Raw genomic sequence first — 16,946 nt, forward strand, 5'->3', positions numbered from 1 at the left:
TATGTATGAGGCTTTTCCAGGTTTTTATGTCAGTCCTGTTTTATTTACCGACAGGCTGTGACTGTTTTTAATGTGTTCATAAAAGAAAATGCAAGCCCCGCCCCATACTGCCCACTAGCCGATTTGGGCTGCTGTGATTGGATCATGGTTAGCCAATCACAGCCTTTGAATGGGTACTTAGGGAGCAGGGGATATGGCACCCGCCTGTAGCGGGGGAGGGGGCTTGGCCCGGTATTAAAGGGGTTACTCCCCATTTTGCCACCCCCTGCCCTCACCTGGGTGGCGAGGGGTTAACTGGAATGATGCCCAGTACTGTGTTTATGACCCTGCTTCAGCACCAAATGTGTATCCCCCAGTGAACGTGTATTTTCCCCATTTCAGTGTTTGCACCAACACCTACACTGGGATCCAGTCGGGAGGGAAAGGGTTGATGTTAATTTTGTGTTTATAGCCCTTTGTTCCTTTTCCCGCCTTTGCTGGCTCCATTTTGCAGTCTTTCCATAGGTCGCCATTGGAGCCCCATGTAACCCTATGGAGATTCCGGCGATTTGGGCCTGATATCGCAGAAGACCTGCAGGTGGCGCCCAAGAGGAAGAGCGGCAGTTCCCCATTGAAAATGAATGGAGTAATTTCAAGGGGATTCCTCGACTCCGACCTCCAGGAACGGGCTGGCAGCCAGCCAGACCAAAGAACCGCAAAAGCGGAAACAATGTCTTAAAAGAGCTTAGATCAGGTCAGGTTCATGTCCAATTGGCGTGGGAAACTTAGGTTCTAGGGCACCCCGGAATAAAATTATTTTTTCCCCTAGACCCTAGGAACACCCTCACTCGACCCCAACCGGGTCCGACAATTAATGGCGTCTAGAAAGGGTCACACTCGCCACGAGGGTAGCCACATTGCCTGCAATGGCGGAGAAAGTCGCGTGGCTTTCAAACAACTAAGTCCAAAACAGTGAAAACCCGAAGTCCATAACTCCGGTTCTTTTAGGACTAGAAGGCCGGTATTTGGCCACCATGTTGTCATAGTTCCGGCATGAGTGCATGGCAAATGCCGACCCTCCCCGAGCAACAGAACTGAGTCAGGGTAATGGATTAGTTTGGGTGTCTGCCATTGACTTCAATGGCAGAGAAAAGCCACTTCTGTGAAATGTGCCTTTAAACTGTATTTTTGTAACTCCGGTCTGGTGGGTCGTAGCGAGCTGAAACTTGGCCACCATGGAAAGTTTCCTCCGGCATGAGGGTCTGGCAATTTCCAGCCCACTCGGATTATTTTAATATGTTTGTATATTAAGAAATATACTGTCTTTTGCGTCTGGTATAAAAGCCTGCGAATTATACTGGCTCTGCAATATGTTGATGCTCAGGGGGGCGACCATTTGTCTACAACAGGCCCCATGATCAAAGGATTCACCACCCTGATTGTGTACACTAGCGCGGAGAAAAGCAGGGCTTGAGTGGTCTGTAACTGTAATTCACACTTACAGACAAATGTTTTCCTGTCCAGATCTGTCTCTGGCAGACTGAGAGGCGCCATTCCTTTAGTGTGGGGTTAAAGAAATGAGACCCCAAGTCCGGGAAAGTGCGCATGTGTCAGCTAACTGGGGGTATGTCCCAAAAGGCTTCCCAAGTTAGCTGGAAAAAGGTAATTGGGTGCAGGTAACTGATAACCAATACCTGCCACCCAATAAAAGGTAAGGGAAGGGTTCCCTATAAACAGTGCTACAGCAAAATGGGGTACAATGGCAATTGTTGCTTAAAAATATATATATATATATAAACAGGTTAGGACAAGGTCTAAATAAATAATTGAGAGTATTGGACCCAGTGCATCATAAAGCAGGAAGTGATATAATAGAGTATTCTATCTTTAGTGAGGGTACATTTGTAATGCTAGAAAAGCACCTCACTAGACTAGAAAGAACTCTCTTACCTGCGGCACTGTTACGGGTCAGCAACTCCCCCTGAATCCATAAGTGGGGAGAATCAAAACTCTTCTTTAGAACCTTAGTCCATTTTTTGCGTGCATCACGCTGGGTGAGTAAGCATAGTGATGATTATCCAAGGATAGCAGCGGAGCACAGCTGAAGGATGGGGTCAACACCAGCAATGAAGGGGTTAAAAAATACTTCTTTAATGAAACATGGTGCAAAACGGGGGGAGACAGCAACAACTCTAACGCGTTTCAGGCTATGCAGCCCTTTTTCAAAGAGTGAAATCGCGTCTCCACTACCCGCAGTTATGAAGGGGAAACCCCGCCCACCTTTCCCAGAGATGCCGCGCGGTTTTCGCGCGGATGCTAGCCAGCTCTCTCATTGGTAAAGATAGACCTCCAACCAGAAACTGATTCGGAGGGGCGTCTCTGGTAGCTGTGAATATCGCGCGATTTTCACAGCTACCAGAGACGCCCCTCCGAATCAGTTTCTGGTTGGAGGTCTATCTTGACCAATGAGAGAGCTGGCTAGCATCCACGCGAAAACTGCGCGGCATCTCTGGGAAAGGTGGGCGGGGTTTCCCCTTCATAACTGCGGGTAGTGGAGACGCGATTTCACTCTTTGAAAAAGGGCTGCATAGCCTGAAACGCGTTAGAGTTGTTGCTGTCTCCCCCCGTTTTGCACCATGTTTCATTAAAGAAGCATTTTTTAACCCCTTCATTGCTGGTGTTGACCCCATCCTTCAGCTGTGCTCCGCTGCTATCCTTGGATAATCATCACCTGCCACCCAATGTTAGGGTATAGGGCTGAAACCCCATATAAACGAGTGTAAGCTCTATACCCAGTGTCTTCGTTACTACATCTACTTGTTACTTGATGCCAGAATGAATTGCCAATCCAGAGCCTGATTGCTTTATTGTCCAACCCCTAAGTAAGTGTTCATATTCTGTGTGTTATTTGTATATCTTGTGTTCACCTTTTTCAAGGAATAAACTTTCTTTATTATATCTAAGTCGCATTCAATTCAACCCAGTTTATTTGTGTATATAATAACCCTGCACAAGCTCCCGTGACACCGCCCACCCAAGACGAAGTCTCCACGTGGGACGAAACGTACGTCGGGTACTGAGGATGCTGTCTCAGACGTCACGAGATGCGCCCACAGCGCTAGGCTGTGGTATCTTTACTATTAATCAGACTTTCTGTTTGGCCAAATTAACCCCTGTGACTATTGCTTTTGCATGCTGTGAGGCAGTTAAACTAAGTTGTGGGCCCCAGGGGGCACCCACGAGCTAGTTATATGTGTGTGCGTGTGTATATACAACATTACTTTATTGGTGGGGTCCACTGTCTCCACCTGTGAGTGACATTCAGTGAGGCAGTGCTGAGTTGCAGCCCTTATGTGCCATCACACACTTTCATGCATATGTTCTGTGCTTGGTTGTTCACAGCAAGCTACTGCATGAACAGGGGTTGCAGTGTTTAACCCATTACATTTTGGTTATCTACATGATCTTTCTTCCCTACTAGTGGGTCAACCCAGTGGTCTATGTGGCTTTTTGCTCAAGTGAGTGGGTTACCACTGTAAGGGATTAGAACTAGATCTGTAGATTTCTTACAAAATGCGCATTGGGTGCATGTGACGTCACGATGTGTGTGAGTCAGACACAGAGACATGGGGAGATATATGCCTTTGATCAGATTGTAGCACTGAGTGGTTCGGCGAGATGCCGTTCCAGTGCAATGTAACTTGTAGATATACAGGTTTTATTATACTGTATAGTAACCTTTATTTTAAGAGATTGATTAAGCTTTATACACTAGAGTTCATAGGGCTGATCGACCCTACTGGTATACTGGCAGAATAGATATTACCTAATAGAGTAGACTCTGTGTGTACTGTAGATAGGCAACACATGTTGCCAGACCTGTTGTACTGTACCACAGTAAGTACTTATGCTTACAAGCAGTGAAACCACTATACAAATCTTTAAGAAGCAATAGGGCTCATAGACCATATAATCATGCTGACAGTCCTGGCACCACCCAACAGATAGATTATATTCTATGGGTAAAAAAGCAATATATTACTGCCAAGTCTGTTGTAACAAGATGTCTACTTTTAATCCAATTGTTTTAGAGCCATTAACCCATTATAACCACTAGAAGGTGTTTATAACAACATAACTTTACCAATAAATATAAGTGCTTTATAACCTTCATTTGAGACACAGATTCCCTCTGCACCTATGCATAAGCACTATATAAAATTGACGTAGGAGCTCAATTTAAGAGACCCATTAAGCTTCCATTACTACCAGACCTTGATCGGCCGTGGCACTGAAGACCTTAAGTTTTCTACATCTGTAGTACTAGCATGTCATCCCTTTAATATGGCAATTATTTGTATCTACAGTACATCATTAGTTAGGTAAAAAAATTAAATAAAAACCTTCAGATCAGATAATATATAACAATATTGTACAGGGGATAAAGGTAAAGATTATACATTTCAGCAGAATACTCTACATGATTGACATATTGTATATTACTTACCTTTCTTGTAGAATCACTTTATTTTCTTTCTTCCAAAAATCTTTAAAGTCAGTGCTAAACTCGTGCCAAATGCTGAAGAAAGAATTTGGAGATACTTCTTTTTCACCCATTTTTGGTTTGACACAAAAAAAGGATGAAGTTTCTAGAAACCTGTAAACAATAAAAAAAAAAAAGCAATAAATATTAATAGTGTGTAAATAGAGTTGATTTCATTCACTGAAGAAAGGGAGAATCGCACTGCTAAATAATTACACATTAAGTACTAGGTGAAAAAATAATTAAATAAGTGAAATATATAATAGACATGTAAATTCTGTACCCACAAATAATGAGATACAATATTACAAAGTGTTACTGTTCATTGAATAGTGAACTGAAAAAACAAATGTGTGCTTGGTGATTATGGTGAAAAGCAGGGTTACACAGACCTGTCTAAGACATGTGAATGTGCTCACAAGTAATATTTTTATTTGCTAATACACAGGGCTCGACAAATGCGGTCGCCCAGGGCGACTGCATTGTGGCCACTGACGACTGCTTACCTGCGGCAGTGTCCCTCGGTCTGCTCCGTCTTGAGGGCCTATGCAGAGAGCTGCGAGAAGCCCAATCTCACTAGTTTTTAGCCAAATATGCCTATAGCAATTTAGTAAATGGCGAGAAACTGGCGAGATGAGTAAAAAGCGCCAGTTTTTTTTTTGTTTTAAAAACTCGCCGCGCGGGTGGCGAGAAGCAATATCTCGCTAGTTTTAAAAAAGGCCGTATGCAGGAAGCCCCGATCACCATCTCGCCGCTGATCGCGCCATTAAAATGGAGAGATGTTCTCCAAATAGCTCCGCCAACAAAAGTTGGCAAGAAGCTGGAGCTGAGCGGCGAGAGGGACCATAAAAAAAAAATCATCCCCTTTCCTGGCTTGGATTGATGCCGGGGTGCTCCAGAGCTGATCCCCAGGAATATCAGCACCGAAGGCCCCCGGCATGCATCCGAGGCAGGAAAAATGCATGTGCAGCCCACTTCATTACCTTAGTGGGTAACCACTAAGGCAGTTAACCCACCGTGCCAGCTTTATTGTGGGTAGCGGGTGTTGGTGAAGGGGGTATGTGGCCCTTGGTGTGAGTTTAGGGCTTGCGGGGGGGTTGCCGGTGCACTTAACCCCTTCAGGACCGTAGCAGTTAATACTGCTACGGTCCTGAAGGGGTTAACCCCTCCCGCCACCCCCCCGCAAGCCCTAAACAACCACCGTTGGGGCTAATACCCCCTTCACCCACCCCCACTACCCACAATGAAAAAATAATCACACACAGCAGCCCCACACTAAATAAATAAATGTAAAAGAATAAATAAATAAATGAATATAAATATATATATATATATATATATAATCAAAGGCTCCTTACCAGGCTGACCAGAGAATCCAGGGAATCCAAAGCAGGCACAGCAAGGAAGAGACAGCACACTTGTTAGCAAAAAGAATTGTATTAGTGAAGCAGGCACAAAACACCAACGTTTCGGTCCTAAAAACAGGACCGAAACGTTGGTGTTTTGTGCCTGCTTCACTAATACAATTCTTTTTGCTAACAAGTGTGCTGTCTCTTCCTTGCTGTGCCTGCTTTGGATTCCCTGGATTCTCTGGTCTGCCTGGTAAGGAGCCTTTGATTATATTCATTCATATGGGACTAATCACCTGTCTTCATCTGTATTTGTATGCCATCTGCTCTGTTACATATATATATATATATATATATATATATATATATATGTATATATATATATATATATATATATATATATATATATATATATATCTACAACACCTATAACCCCTAACATATACATATATGCACATCAATGATACTATAGACCGGCGGGGGCCCTCGGGTGTTACTCGCAGGCCTGCTGTACCAATTATGTGCCCCCCCAAATTAATGAATAAACACATACATACATTTAAAGAAATAACCCCCCCCTAACACATAGAAGTACAGTTATGGCCACAATTACTATTAACAGAAAATAAATCTGCATGCAGTAGGAAGCTGCAGATTGTAAACTCTGCTCAAGCTGAGGAGGGAATCTAATCCAAACAATTGCTAGGGGAGGGTAGTGCTCACAGGGAGTGTACATACAGTATAGTGAATATAAAGAAATAAAGAATCCCTTTAGTGTGGCACTAGAGAGGTTCACCCTAATTAAAACTTAAATTTTATTATACCTGATTAAAATAAATTGTTTGGAATAACCACATACAAAAAACAAACATACAATGATATTAAAAGACGGAGAGGTGTGATAGGGTGTTTAGTGGAGGTATAATTATATATAAATACCTCTCTAATTAATACTTAGTGGACCCTATAGTAAGGGTGATCGCTATACTGGATATGTATAGGTATATATCAGACCCCTAGCCCAAAGGAATGGAAGGAGGTAAAGGCAGATGAATATGCTTAACTGTTGGATGTGAGACTGAGTATATTGCTGGCTGAGTTAAAGCAGCCACTACTCACTGCACATGGTGTCATTAAATATACTGTTGTAAGCTTTATTGTGACAGGTCTAGTGTGAGGCCAGCCACATTCACTGCAGATATATAGTAGATCAACCCTAGGGTCTGAGTGCTCTTGCTGCCCACGAACGCAGTCTACGAAGCACTCAGACAGTATATCACACACACCTCACCGATGAGCCGACGTCACGTGACGGTGACGTCAGACGTACCCTACGTACGTTTCACCGTAACTGGCTTCATCGGGGGCGGGTTCCTGATGATTAGCCTGTATTTTTATAGGGTCCTGTTGCTATAGCAGCAAATCACAGGGCTCCATTGATTGGATCCTTGAGTAAGCCTATCGCGTGGCGTCATACACTGACGCACCCCCCCTGTATGTAGGGGAGGAGGCTGAATTCCTCTAGTGAGCCGGTTTACTATCTAATTGGCTGCTTGGGAAACCCCATAGCCAATCGCGCGGCTCACTGCTTTGTTGCTCCTCCTCCTGTGTGGAGACCGGAGCTAGTAATGACTACAGACAGCATGGATTTAAACAGAAATGCGTGCAGGGTATGTATCCTGTTCCTAAGTTGTTCATATACTGGTCAATGATCCCTTAAACCATATGAATGATTAAGTGCAGATATGTTGCTCAAAAATGTTGGGGTCCTGAGTGCAGAGTTTGCTCACAAATACATATATATCTCTCTCCTTGTGTACATTGAAGGCTGCTATATCTCCAATGACCTATTGATCCATACAGTGAAGTAAGTATAATTAGGTTGGATCTTTTATGCTAGAGATGTATTTCTATGGTGAATAAAGCAAATATGATCTTAAGACTCTGTGTGGTTAATGTCTGTAAATTGCAGTGTTTACAGTTTGTTTATAGAGACTTTGTCCCAAGCAGAAGATGGATATTGAACAATGGATGCTCATATATAGGTAGGTGACCATAGGGGGTGGTGACATGGCATTACAGGAGTATGGTGATGGTGTTCTGGGGTGCTTCGTTAAACATCAATGTACATGTACTTCTGTATGATATAATTACTCCACCTGCTGGGAGGCTATTCTCCAGAGCCTTTTGCAGGGAAAATAGAAATACATATATGTATTGCACACCTTCCGCTTCTATGGTGTTAGCTATACAAAGAGATATAAAATACCTGTCTGGAGGGAAAGAAATACCCTTCTAGCTTATAGGTAGTGTGTTACTCATAGAAATGGGGTATACAGAAACCCCTCGTTAAGTCCTCCGGGGGCTAGGGTGGATAATGTAAAAATCCATATGGATTCCTTCTGCAGGAGTTTTTTGTTCCAGTCCCCCCCTCTGTTGGTAGGAATAACCCTGTCAATACCCTGAAATACCAGTGATTTGACATCACCTTGATGATACTCCCTCACGTGTCTCGATACTGGGGTGTCTGCACTGTTTTTGATGGCGCTAATATGCTCTAGGATCCGACGTCGGAATTCTCTGCCTGTTTTTCCTACATATTGTAGGTTACAACAACATGTAATGAGATACACAATTTTCATTGATTTGCAATTTGCAATTAAAGAAACCCTGTGTGGTGTACTCCTTACCCTTGTTTGTATACGTTTTGCTAGTTCTTATGTACTGACATGCCTTACACGACCCACATTTGTATGTTCCCTGTGGTTTGGGTGGAAGCCATGTGTTCGAGGAGACACTTTTGGGTTTAACAAAGTGACTGTGGACCAAGGTGTCCTTCAGATTTTTAGCTCGTCTGCCTACCAAAGTAGGTTTATCATTCAAAACCTCTTTGAGGTCTGGGTCCTGGATTAGTATGTGCCAATATTTGGAGTAAATACTTTTGATACTCCCCCATTGTGCATTGTAAGTGCCAATGAAGCGGACAATTTTCTTGTCCTCCGGTTTTGCTTTTACGTGCAGGAGGGATTCTCTCGGTGTCACGAGTGCCCTATGATAGGCCTTCTTGATGATTTTGTGGCTATATCCCCGTTGTAGGAATTTTTGGCTCATAGCCTCTGCATGTAGCTTAAAGTCAGCTATCTCAGAGCAGTTCCTCCTTATACGTAGGAATTGTCCTGTCGGTATTCCCTTGATAAGGGAAACGGGATGATGACTATCTGCTCTGAGATAGCTGTTTGTGGCAGTTTTTTTGGTGTGAGTACAGGTGGTAATTACACCCTCATTGCTAATGCTGATACATAAATCTAGGAATACAATGTTTTTGTTGCTAATCTCATGTGTGAGTCTTAGATTGTGTGTATTGGTGTTAAGGATTTCCACAAATTTGTTGAATGAAGTTTGGCTCCCCTTCCATAGTATACACACATCATCGATATAGCGCAGCCATAATATGATGTTATCTGTGTATTCCTGTAAAGTATCGCTTAGAATGGTGTGTTTCTCCCACCACCCCAGGTACAGGTTTGCATAAGTGGGGGCACATGTTGTCCCCATAGCAGTACCCTGTACCTGGAGGTAGACTTTATCATTGAACAAGAAATAATTGTGTGTTAGCACAAAATGTAAGAGATCACAGATGAATTGGTTGTGATTGGTATGTAGAGTGCCCCTGGCCCGTAGAAAATATGATGTAGCTTGTATACCAACTGGATGTTGTATGCTGGTATACAGTGATTCCACGTCCAGGCTGCACAGAAGGGTGCCTTTATCCACCGTTATCCCTTCTAGTCTACTGAGCACATCTTGAGTGTCTCTTACATAGGATGGGAGAGTTAGGACAAAAGGTCTAAGAACCTTGTCAAGGTACACACTCGGACCCTCCGTGATGTTGCCTATTCCGGATACGATAGGACGTCCGGGAGGATGGGATCTATTTTTGTGTACCTTGGGGATAGTATAAAAAGTGGCTATTTGAGGTGCCCTGTTGAACATAAATTGATGTTCATTTTTAGATATTACTTGATTTTCTAGACCTCTATCCAAAAGTGTTTTTAATTCGGACTGAAATTGGACAGTAGGGTCTTTATCAAGAACTCGGTAACAGGAAACATCGCTTAATAACCTCAAATTTTCTTTGATATAGTTATCAGTTTTCATCAGAACAATATTTCCCCCTTTGTCAGAGGGTTTTATTGTAATATTGATGTTCTCTGATAATTCTTTCAAAGCTATCCTTTCTTGTTGGTTCATATTCCCCATGTTTCGAATATTTTGTATTGTACTAAGGTCTTGTACGACAAGTTTGACAAAAGTATCGACATTACTATTTCCATACATTCCCGGTGTGAATGTGCTAGATGGTCTTAATTGTGTGTATGGACCCATCCCCGGTGTGACCTCACTTTCTTCCCATAAGTTTAGGAGTGTGTCATAGCAGGCTACATCTAGATCACTCGGGTCTTCCATTCCAGCTTGTATGGCTTGGTTTAGCTTATACTTTTTGAAGTGTTTGTGGAGTAAGAGTTTCCTTGCAAATAAATGAGTATCTTTAACGGTTTCAAATAAATCCATATTGGTCGTGGGGGAGTAGGAGAGGCCCTTTCTAAGGACTCTGATATGGGAGTCAGTGAGGGTAAAAGGACTGAGATTAATGATAAAGTTGTCACTCATCAATTGATTTAGTGATAGCCCCCTCTGGTGAAGCCCCATTGCCTTCTGTTCCTTTGCCCTCTTCTTCTTCCCCCCCTGGCCCCTCCTCGTTCTCTTAAAAATGGTTCTGGAGGACCTGGCAAGGGTTCCTGCCCTAAAAAAGAGGTGGAGGGTGTGGTGTTAGGAAATTCTTGTGCCTTTTTGGATCTAGTAGTAATTTGTGTTTTTGTGTATTCTTTCTGATGTTGCTTAGGTTGGGATGAACTGTCTGTGTCAGAGGAGTGCCAATCGGTAGAATAATCACTCAGAACAGTAGTTTGCTCTTGGGTTTGTGGTTTCTTATTATGATATTTGAAGATTTTACCCTCCTGGAAGTCTTTGGTATCCCTCAAGAGTTTTCTGTGTTTTCTGTTTTTTAACTCTTGGGTATACCTACTAATAGTTTTCTCTAATTGGACTTCATATTCAATGAACTTTTCGTTCATATTCCACTTAGTGACCTCTTTCTTTAGATTGCTGAGGTCACTCTTTACTGTGTCGAGTTTCACAGTTTCATACTTCACTGTCAATATCATTAGATCATGGGAACATTGTAATAGTATTTTTTCCCATTCTAATACAAATTCCCTCTCCGGGCACATATATGAGGGAATTACCTCTGGGCGTAGACCTCTGGGTACTAGTTTGGCCGAAATGTATTTCTCCAAGCTTTTAATATCCCACCAGAGTCTAGCCTGTTGTTTAAAGGTTTTCTCTAGGGATCTGAAATAGTCTTTGATACCCGGAAGTTCAGTTGTTTCTGATCTTTCTGTTTCCAGGTCAAATAAAGTTTCAGACTCCGTTAGCCATGAGCTAAAATTGATATCAGTGGTGATGAAGCCCGACATAGTGTGGAGGCGAGCTAGAGAAAAGGAACGGAGCTAAAGGGCTCCAACACAGGGTTAACAGAAAAGAAATCTGCATGCAGTTGGAAGCTGCAGATTGTAAACTCTGCTCAAGCTGAGGAGGGAATCTAATCCAAACAATTGCTAGGGGAGGGTGGTGCTCACAAGGAGTGTACATACAGTATAGTGAATATAAAGAAAGAAAGAATCCCTTTAGTGTGGCACTAGAGAGGTTCACCCTAATTAAAACTTACATTTTATTATACCTGATTAAAATAAATTGTTTGGAATAACCACATACAAAAAACAAACATACAATGATATTAAAAGACGGAGAGGTGTGATAGGGTGTTTAGTGGAGGTATAATTATATATAAATACCTCTCTAATTAATACTTAGTGGACCCTATAGTAAGGGTGATCGCTATACTGGATATGTATAGGTATATATCAGACCCCTAGCCCAAAGGAATGGAAGGAGGTAAAGGCAGATGAATATGCTTAACTGTTGGATGTGAGACTGAGTATATTGCTGGCTGAGTTAAAGCAGCCACTACTCACTGCACATGGTGTCATTAAATATACTGTTGTAAGCTTTATTGTGACAGGTCTAGTGTGAGGCCAGCCACATTCACTGCAGATATATAGTAGATCAACCCTAGGGTCTGAGTGCTCTTGCTGCCCACGAACGCAGTCTACGAAGCACTCAGACAGTATATCACACACACCTCACCGATGAGCCGACGTCACGTGACGGTGACGTCAGACGTACCCTACGTACGTTTCACCGTAACTGGCTTCATCGGGGCGGGTTCCTGATGATTAGCCTGTATTTTTATAGGGTCCTGTTGCTATAGCAGCAAATCACAGGGCTCCATTGATTGGATCCTTGAGTAAGCCTATCGCGCGGCGTCATACACTGACGCACCCCCCCTGTATGTAGGGGAGGAGGCTGAATTCCTCTAGTGAGCCGGTTTACTATCTAATTGGCTGCTTGGGAAACCCCACAGCCAATCGCGCGGCTTACTGCTTTGTTGCTCCTCCTCCTGTGTGGAGACCGGAGCTAGTAATGACTACAGACAGCATGGATTTAAACAGAAATGCGTGCAGGGTATGTATCCTGTTCCTAAGTTGTTCATATACTGGTCAATGATCCCTTAAACCATATGAATGATTAAGTGCAGATATGTTGCCCAAAATGTTGGGGTCCTGAGTGCAGAGTTTGCTCACAAATACATATATCTCTCTCCTTGTGTACATTGAAGGCTGCTATATCTCCAATGACCTATTGATCCATACAGTGAAGTAAGTATAATTAGGTTGGATCTTTTATGCTAGAGATGTATTTCTATGGTGAATAAAGCAAAAATGATCTTAAGACTCTGTGTGGTTAATGTCTGTAAATTGCAGTGTTTACAGTTTGTTTATAGAGACTTTGTCCCAAGCAGAAGATGGATATTGAACAATGGATGCTCATATATAGGTAGGTGACCATAGGGGGTGGTGACATGGCATTACAGGAGTATGGTGATGGTGTTCTGGGGTGCTTCGTTAAACATCAATGTACATGTACTTCTGTATGATGTTATATAATTTTCTCACCTGCTGGGAGGCTATCAAGGTCGAAACAGCTGTCTGTGGGTGGTTTTCTGGGTATGCACATTAACCCTGGCTGTGCTCAAAGCTGTGACCATGCAGCAAGCTTAAGCCTATAGGGAACCATGTTAAAAATGGTTATTGAGGCAAAAAGTGACACAGTGTGCTCATTTGCATGTCATTTCCCAGAATCCCTTGCTGCAGTGGAAGTGCTGTATGCTGGGTGATAATGGGGAAAGGCGGGGTTGCAGACCTGCCTAAGACATGTAGATGACCATACAGTTGTATTTGCATATATATATATATATATATATATATATATATATATATATATATATATATATATATATATATATATATATATATATATATATATATATATACACATGATGAACCAATATACAAATAAATGTAGAAGTGTTATCAAAAACATGCAGTACTCAAAATAACAGTTCTCCATTTATGCACACTACAATACAAGTAATTTCCTGTCATAATCCTAACTGATATTACAATCAAAAAGATAAAATGCCAATCAAAAACCTCTAATCACAATCAACACATTGCATTAACATTGAATATATGATGCATACAATCTATGCACCATATACATTCTGCTAATGAATGTTAACAATAACATTTAAATCCAAATACAGATAACTCCAAACAAATATAATAGTGTAACCAATCCGGTAAACATAAATCAATTACCATTCAATAATGACATCCCTAAACAATTAACATTGCATCCCTAAACAATTTACATGCAATCCCTAACAATTAAACAATTAACTAATTCAAACCTGCAACTCAGCAATGTAGGCTGTGAAAATATATAAGTACCAAGAAGCATAAACAATTAACAATGAAGGCTACCCCCGACCTCTAAAACAACATACAATAGCAACGATTACATCTATCTAATTTTGAAAGACTTTAACCACACATTTAAGCATACATGCATAGTCAAAATAATTAAAAACACAGCAAATCAAGCTTTTAAAACACTATCATTTCTTACCCTGTATGTATATATCTCTCTAGACATACATACATACATACAGTGGCAAGAAATGAAATACCACAGATAATTAAATAAACATGTAAAGAACAGAATTAAAAAAAATTAACTAGTTGAATTAAATACATTTCTTTACTTCACTTACCATTACTTGGCCCCACCGACTCCCGTTGAACTGGTTACTCACGTACGAAACCACCAGGCACAGGAACCCATAAAATAACAAACCATAAAAAAAAAAACATTAAACTAAAAATCCAAATCAATCCACGGGTCTTCTACTTGTAATCCATCTTCATCTGTATTCTTCTTTCTTTTACCTTCTTCCGGGGTCGTCTTCCCGTCTTCGGCCACGCCTTGGTCTTCTTTCTTCTCCGGAGGTCCTTCCTCCTCGGCGTCTGGCTTCAAAATGAGACGACATAGGCTTTTAAAGGCTTATGACGTCACATTTTCGTCATATGGTTCCCACGGCCCTGATTGGGCCGTGAAAACCATGTGTTTTGGCCGATAAAAAAAAAATGATGACGTCACTTAAAGGCAATGAAAGCACAGCCAATCAGAATGGTTTTGCTTCAATTGCCTTTAAGATGACGTCATTAAAAGAAACATGGCCTTCCACACATGGTACGGTAGCCAATCAGAGCGTGGGAAGTCTATCCCTACTCTGATTGGCTCTAGTACCATGTGACAGGCTTTCAATGACGTCACATCCTTTCTCCCCCAAGCCTCTGTCACATGGTATACTAGAGCCAATCAGAGTAGGGATGGAGTTCCCACGCTCTGATTGGCTACCGTACCATGTGTGGATGGCCATGTTTCTTTTAATGACGTCATCTTAAAGGCAATTGAAGCAAAGCCATTCTGATTGGCTGTGCTTTCATTGCCTTTAAGTGACGTCATCATTTTTTTTTTATCGGCCAAAACACATGGTTTTCACGGCCCAATCAGGGCCGTGGGAACCATATGACGAAAATGTGACGTCATAAGCCTTTAAAAGCCTATGTTGTCTCATTTTGAAGCCAGACGCCGAGGAGGAAGGACCTCCGGAGAAAAAAGAAGACCAAGGCGTGGCCGAAGACGGGAAGACGACCCCGGAAGAAGGTAAAAGAAAGAAGAATACAGATGAAGATGGATTACAAGTAGAAGACCCGTGGATTGATTTGGATTTTTAGTTTAATGTTTTTTTTTTTATGGTTTGTTATTTTATGGGTTCCTGTGCCTGGTGGTTTCATACGTGAGTAACCAGTTCAACGGGAGTCGGTGGGGCCAAGTAATGGTAAGTGAAGTAAAGAAATGTATTTAATTCAACTAGTTAATTTTTTTTAATTCTGTTCTTTACATGTTTATTTAATTATCTGTGGTATATCATTTCTTGCCACTGTATGTATGTATGTATGTCTAGAGAGATATATACATACAGGGTAAGAAATGATAGTGTTTTAAAAGCTTGATTTGCTGTGTTTTTAATTATTTTGACTATGCATGTATGCTTAAATGTGTGGTTAAAGTCTTTCAAAATTAGATAGATGTAATCGTTGCTATTGTATGTTGTTTTAGAGGTCAGGGGTAGCTTTCATTGTTAATTGTTTATGCTTCTTGGTACTTATATATTTTCACAGCCTACATTGCTGAGTTGCAGGTTTGAATTAGTTAATTGTTTAATTGTTAGGGATTGAATGTAAATTGTTTAGGGATGCAATGTTAATTGTTTAGGGATGTCATTATTGAATGGTAATTGATTTATGTTTACCGGATTGGTTACACTATTATATTTGTTTGGAGTTATCTGTATTTGGATTTAAATGTTATTGTTAACATTCATTAGCAGAATGTATATGGTGCATAGATTGTATGCATCATATATTCAATGTTAATGCAATGTGTTGATTGTGATTAGAGGTTTTTGATTGGCATTTTATCTTTTTGATTGTAATATCAGTTAGGATTATGACAGGAAATTACTTGTATTGTAGTGTGCATAAATGGAGAACTGTTATTTTGAGTACTGCATGTTTTTGATAACCCTTCTACATTTATTTGTATATTGGTTCATCATGTGTGTGTGTGTGTATATATATATATATATATATATATATATATATATATATATATATATATATATATATATAATATATATATATATATATATATATAGCAACTGTAAATATTACTGTATGTTCATTTGCATGTCTTAGACAGGTCTGCAACCCTGTCTTTCCCCATTGTCACCCAGCATACAGCACTTCCACTGCAGCAAAGTATTCTGGGAAATGACATGCAAATGAGCACTCAGTGCCACCTTTTGTCTCAAGCTCGTATTACACAAGCTGTATATATATATATAACACAATTACATATATATTACACAATCTGTATATATATATAATCAAAAAATAAATAGATGATACCGTTCTGTGGCTAACGAAATGCTTTTATTTGTGCGAGCTTTCGAGATACACTGATCTCTTCTTCCGGCGATGTTACAATGAATGAAGCAAAAGGTATACTTAAAAACAGTGTCTCTTGGAATGTTATTGAAGCTCGGCTAACACGGTACTTATACCTCTACATGTATATATATATATATATATATATATATATATATATATATATATATATTTGCATGATGAAACCAATGTACAAATTCATGGGTGAAGGGTGGGTATCGGGCCAGTGTGGCTTAACCCCTTAATTACCTTTACATTTATTATCCGATATGGTATTTAAGGGGTTAATTGATATCTCAATGTAATTGCAATGTATTGGCATTGTATTGGCTATGTTTTTTGTGGGCAAGACAAAGATGTTGCTGGCGAATGAGACTTCTTGTTGATAAGGTCAGTAGTACTAAATTTATTTGAATATGCTAATATTTTTAATAATGGGCAAATAATCTATTATCCCTATCTGGATAATAGTTCTTT

At 40.8% G+C, this 16,946-nt stretch overlaps 1 protein-coding gene across 1 annotated transcript in view; it reads right to left on the reverse strand.

Annotated features, from left to right (window-relative positions):
- FMN2 (formin 2) overlaps positions 1 to 16,946 on the reverse strand; it is a 239,343-nt gene that overhangs the window by 33,197 nt on the left and 189,200 nt on the right. The window contains exon 16 of the mRNA XM_075596755.1: positions 4,487 to 4,636. Coding sequence (XP_075452870.1) covers positions 4,487 to 4,636 — 150 coding nt within the window. The remainder of the gene's footprint in view (positions 1 to 4,486; positions 4,637 to 16,946) is intronic.

This window comes from Ascaphus truei, chromosome 4 (assembly GCF_040206685.1).
Source record: "Ascaphus truei isolate aAscTru1 chromosome 4, aAscTru1.hap1, whole genome shotgun sequence".
Lineage (NCBI taxonomy): Eukaryota > Metazoa > Chordata > Amphibia > Anura > Ascaphidae > Ascaphus > Ascaphus truei.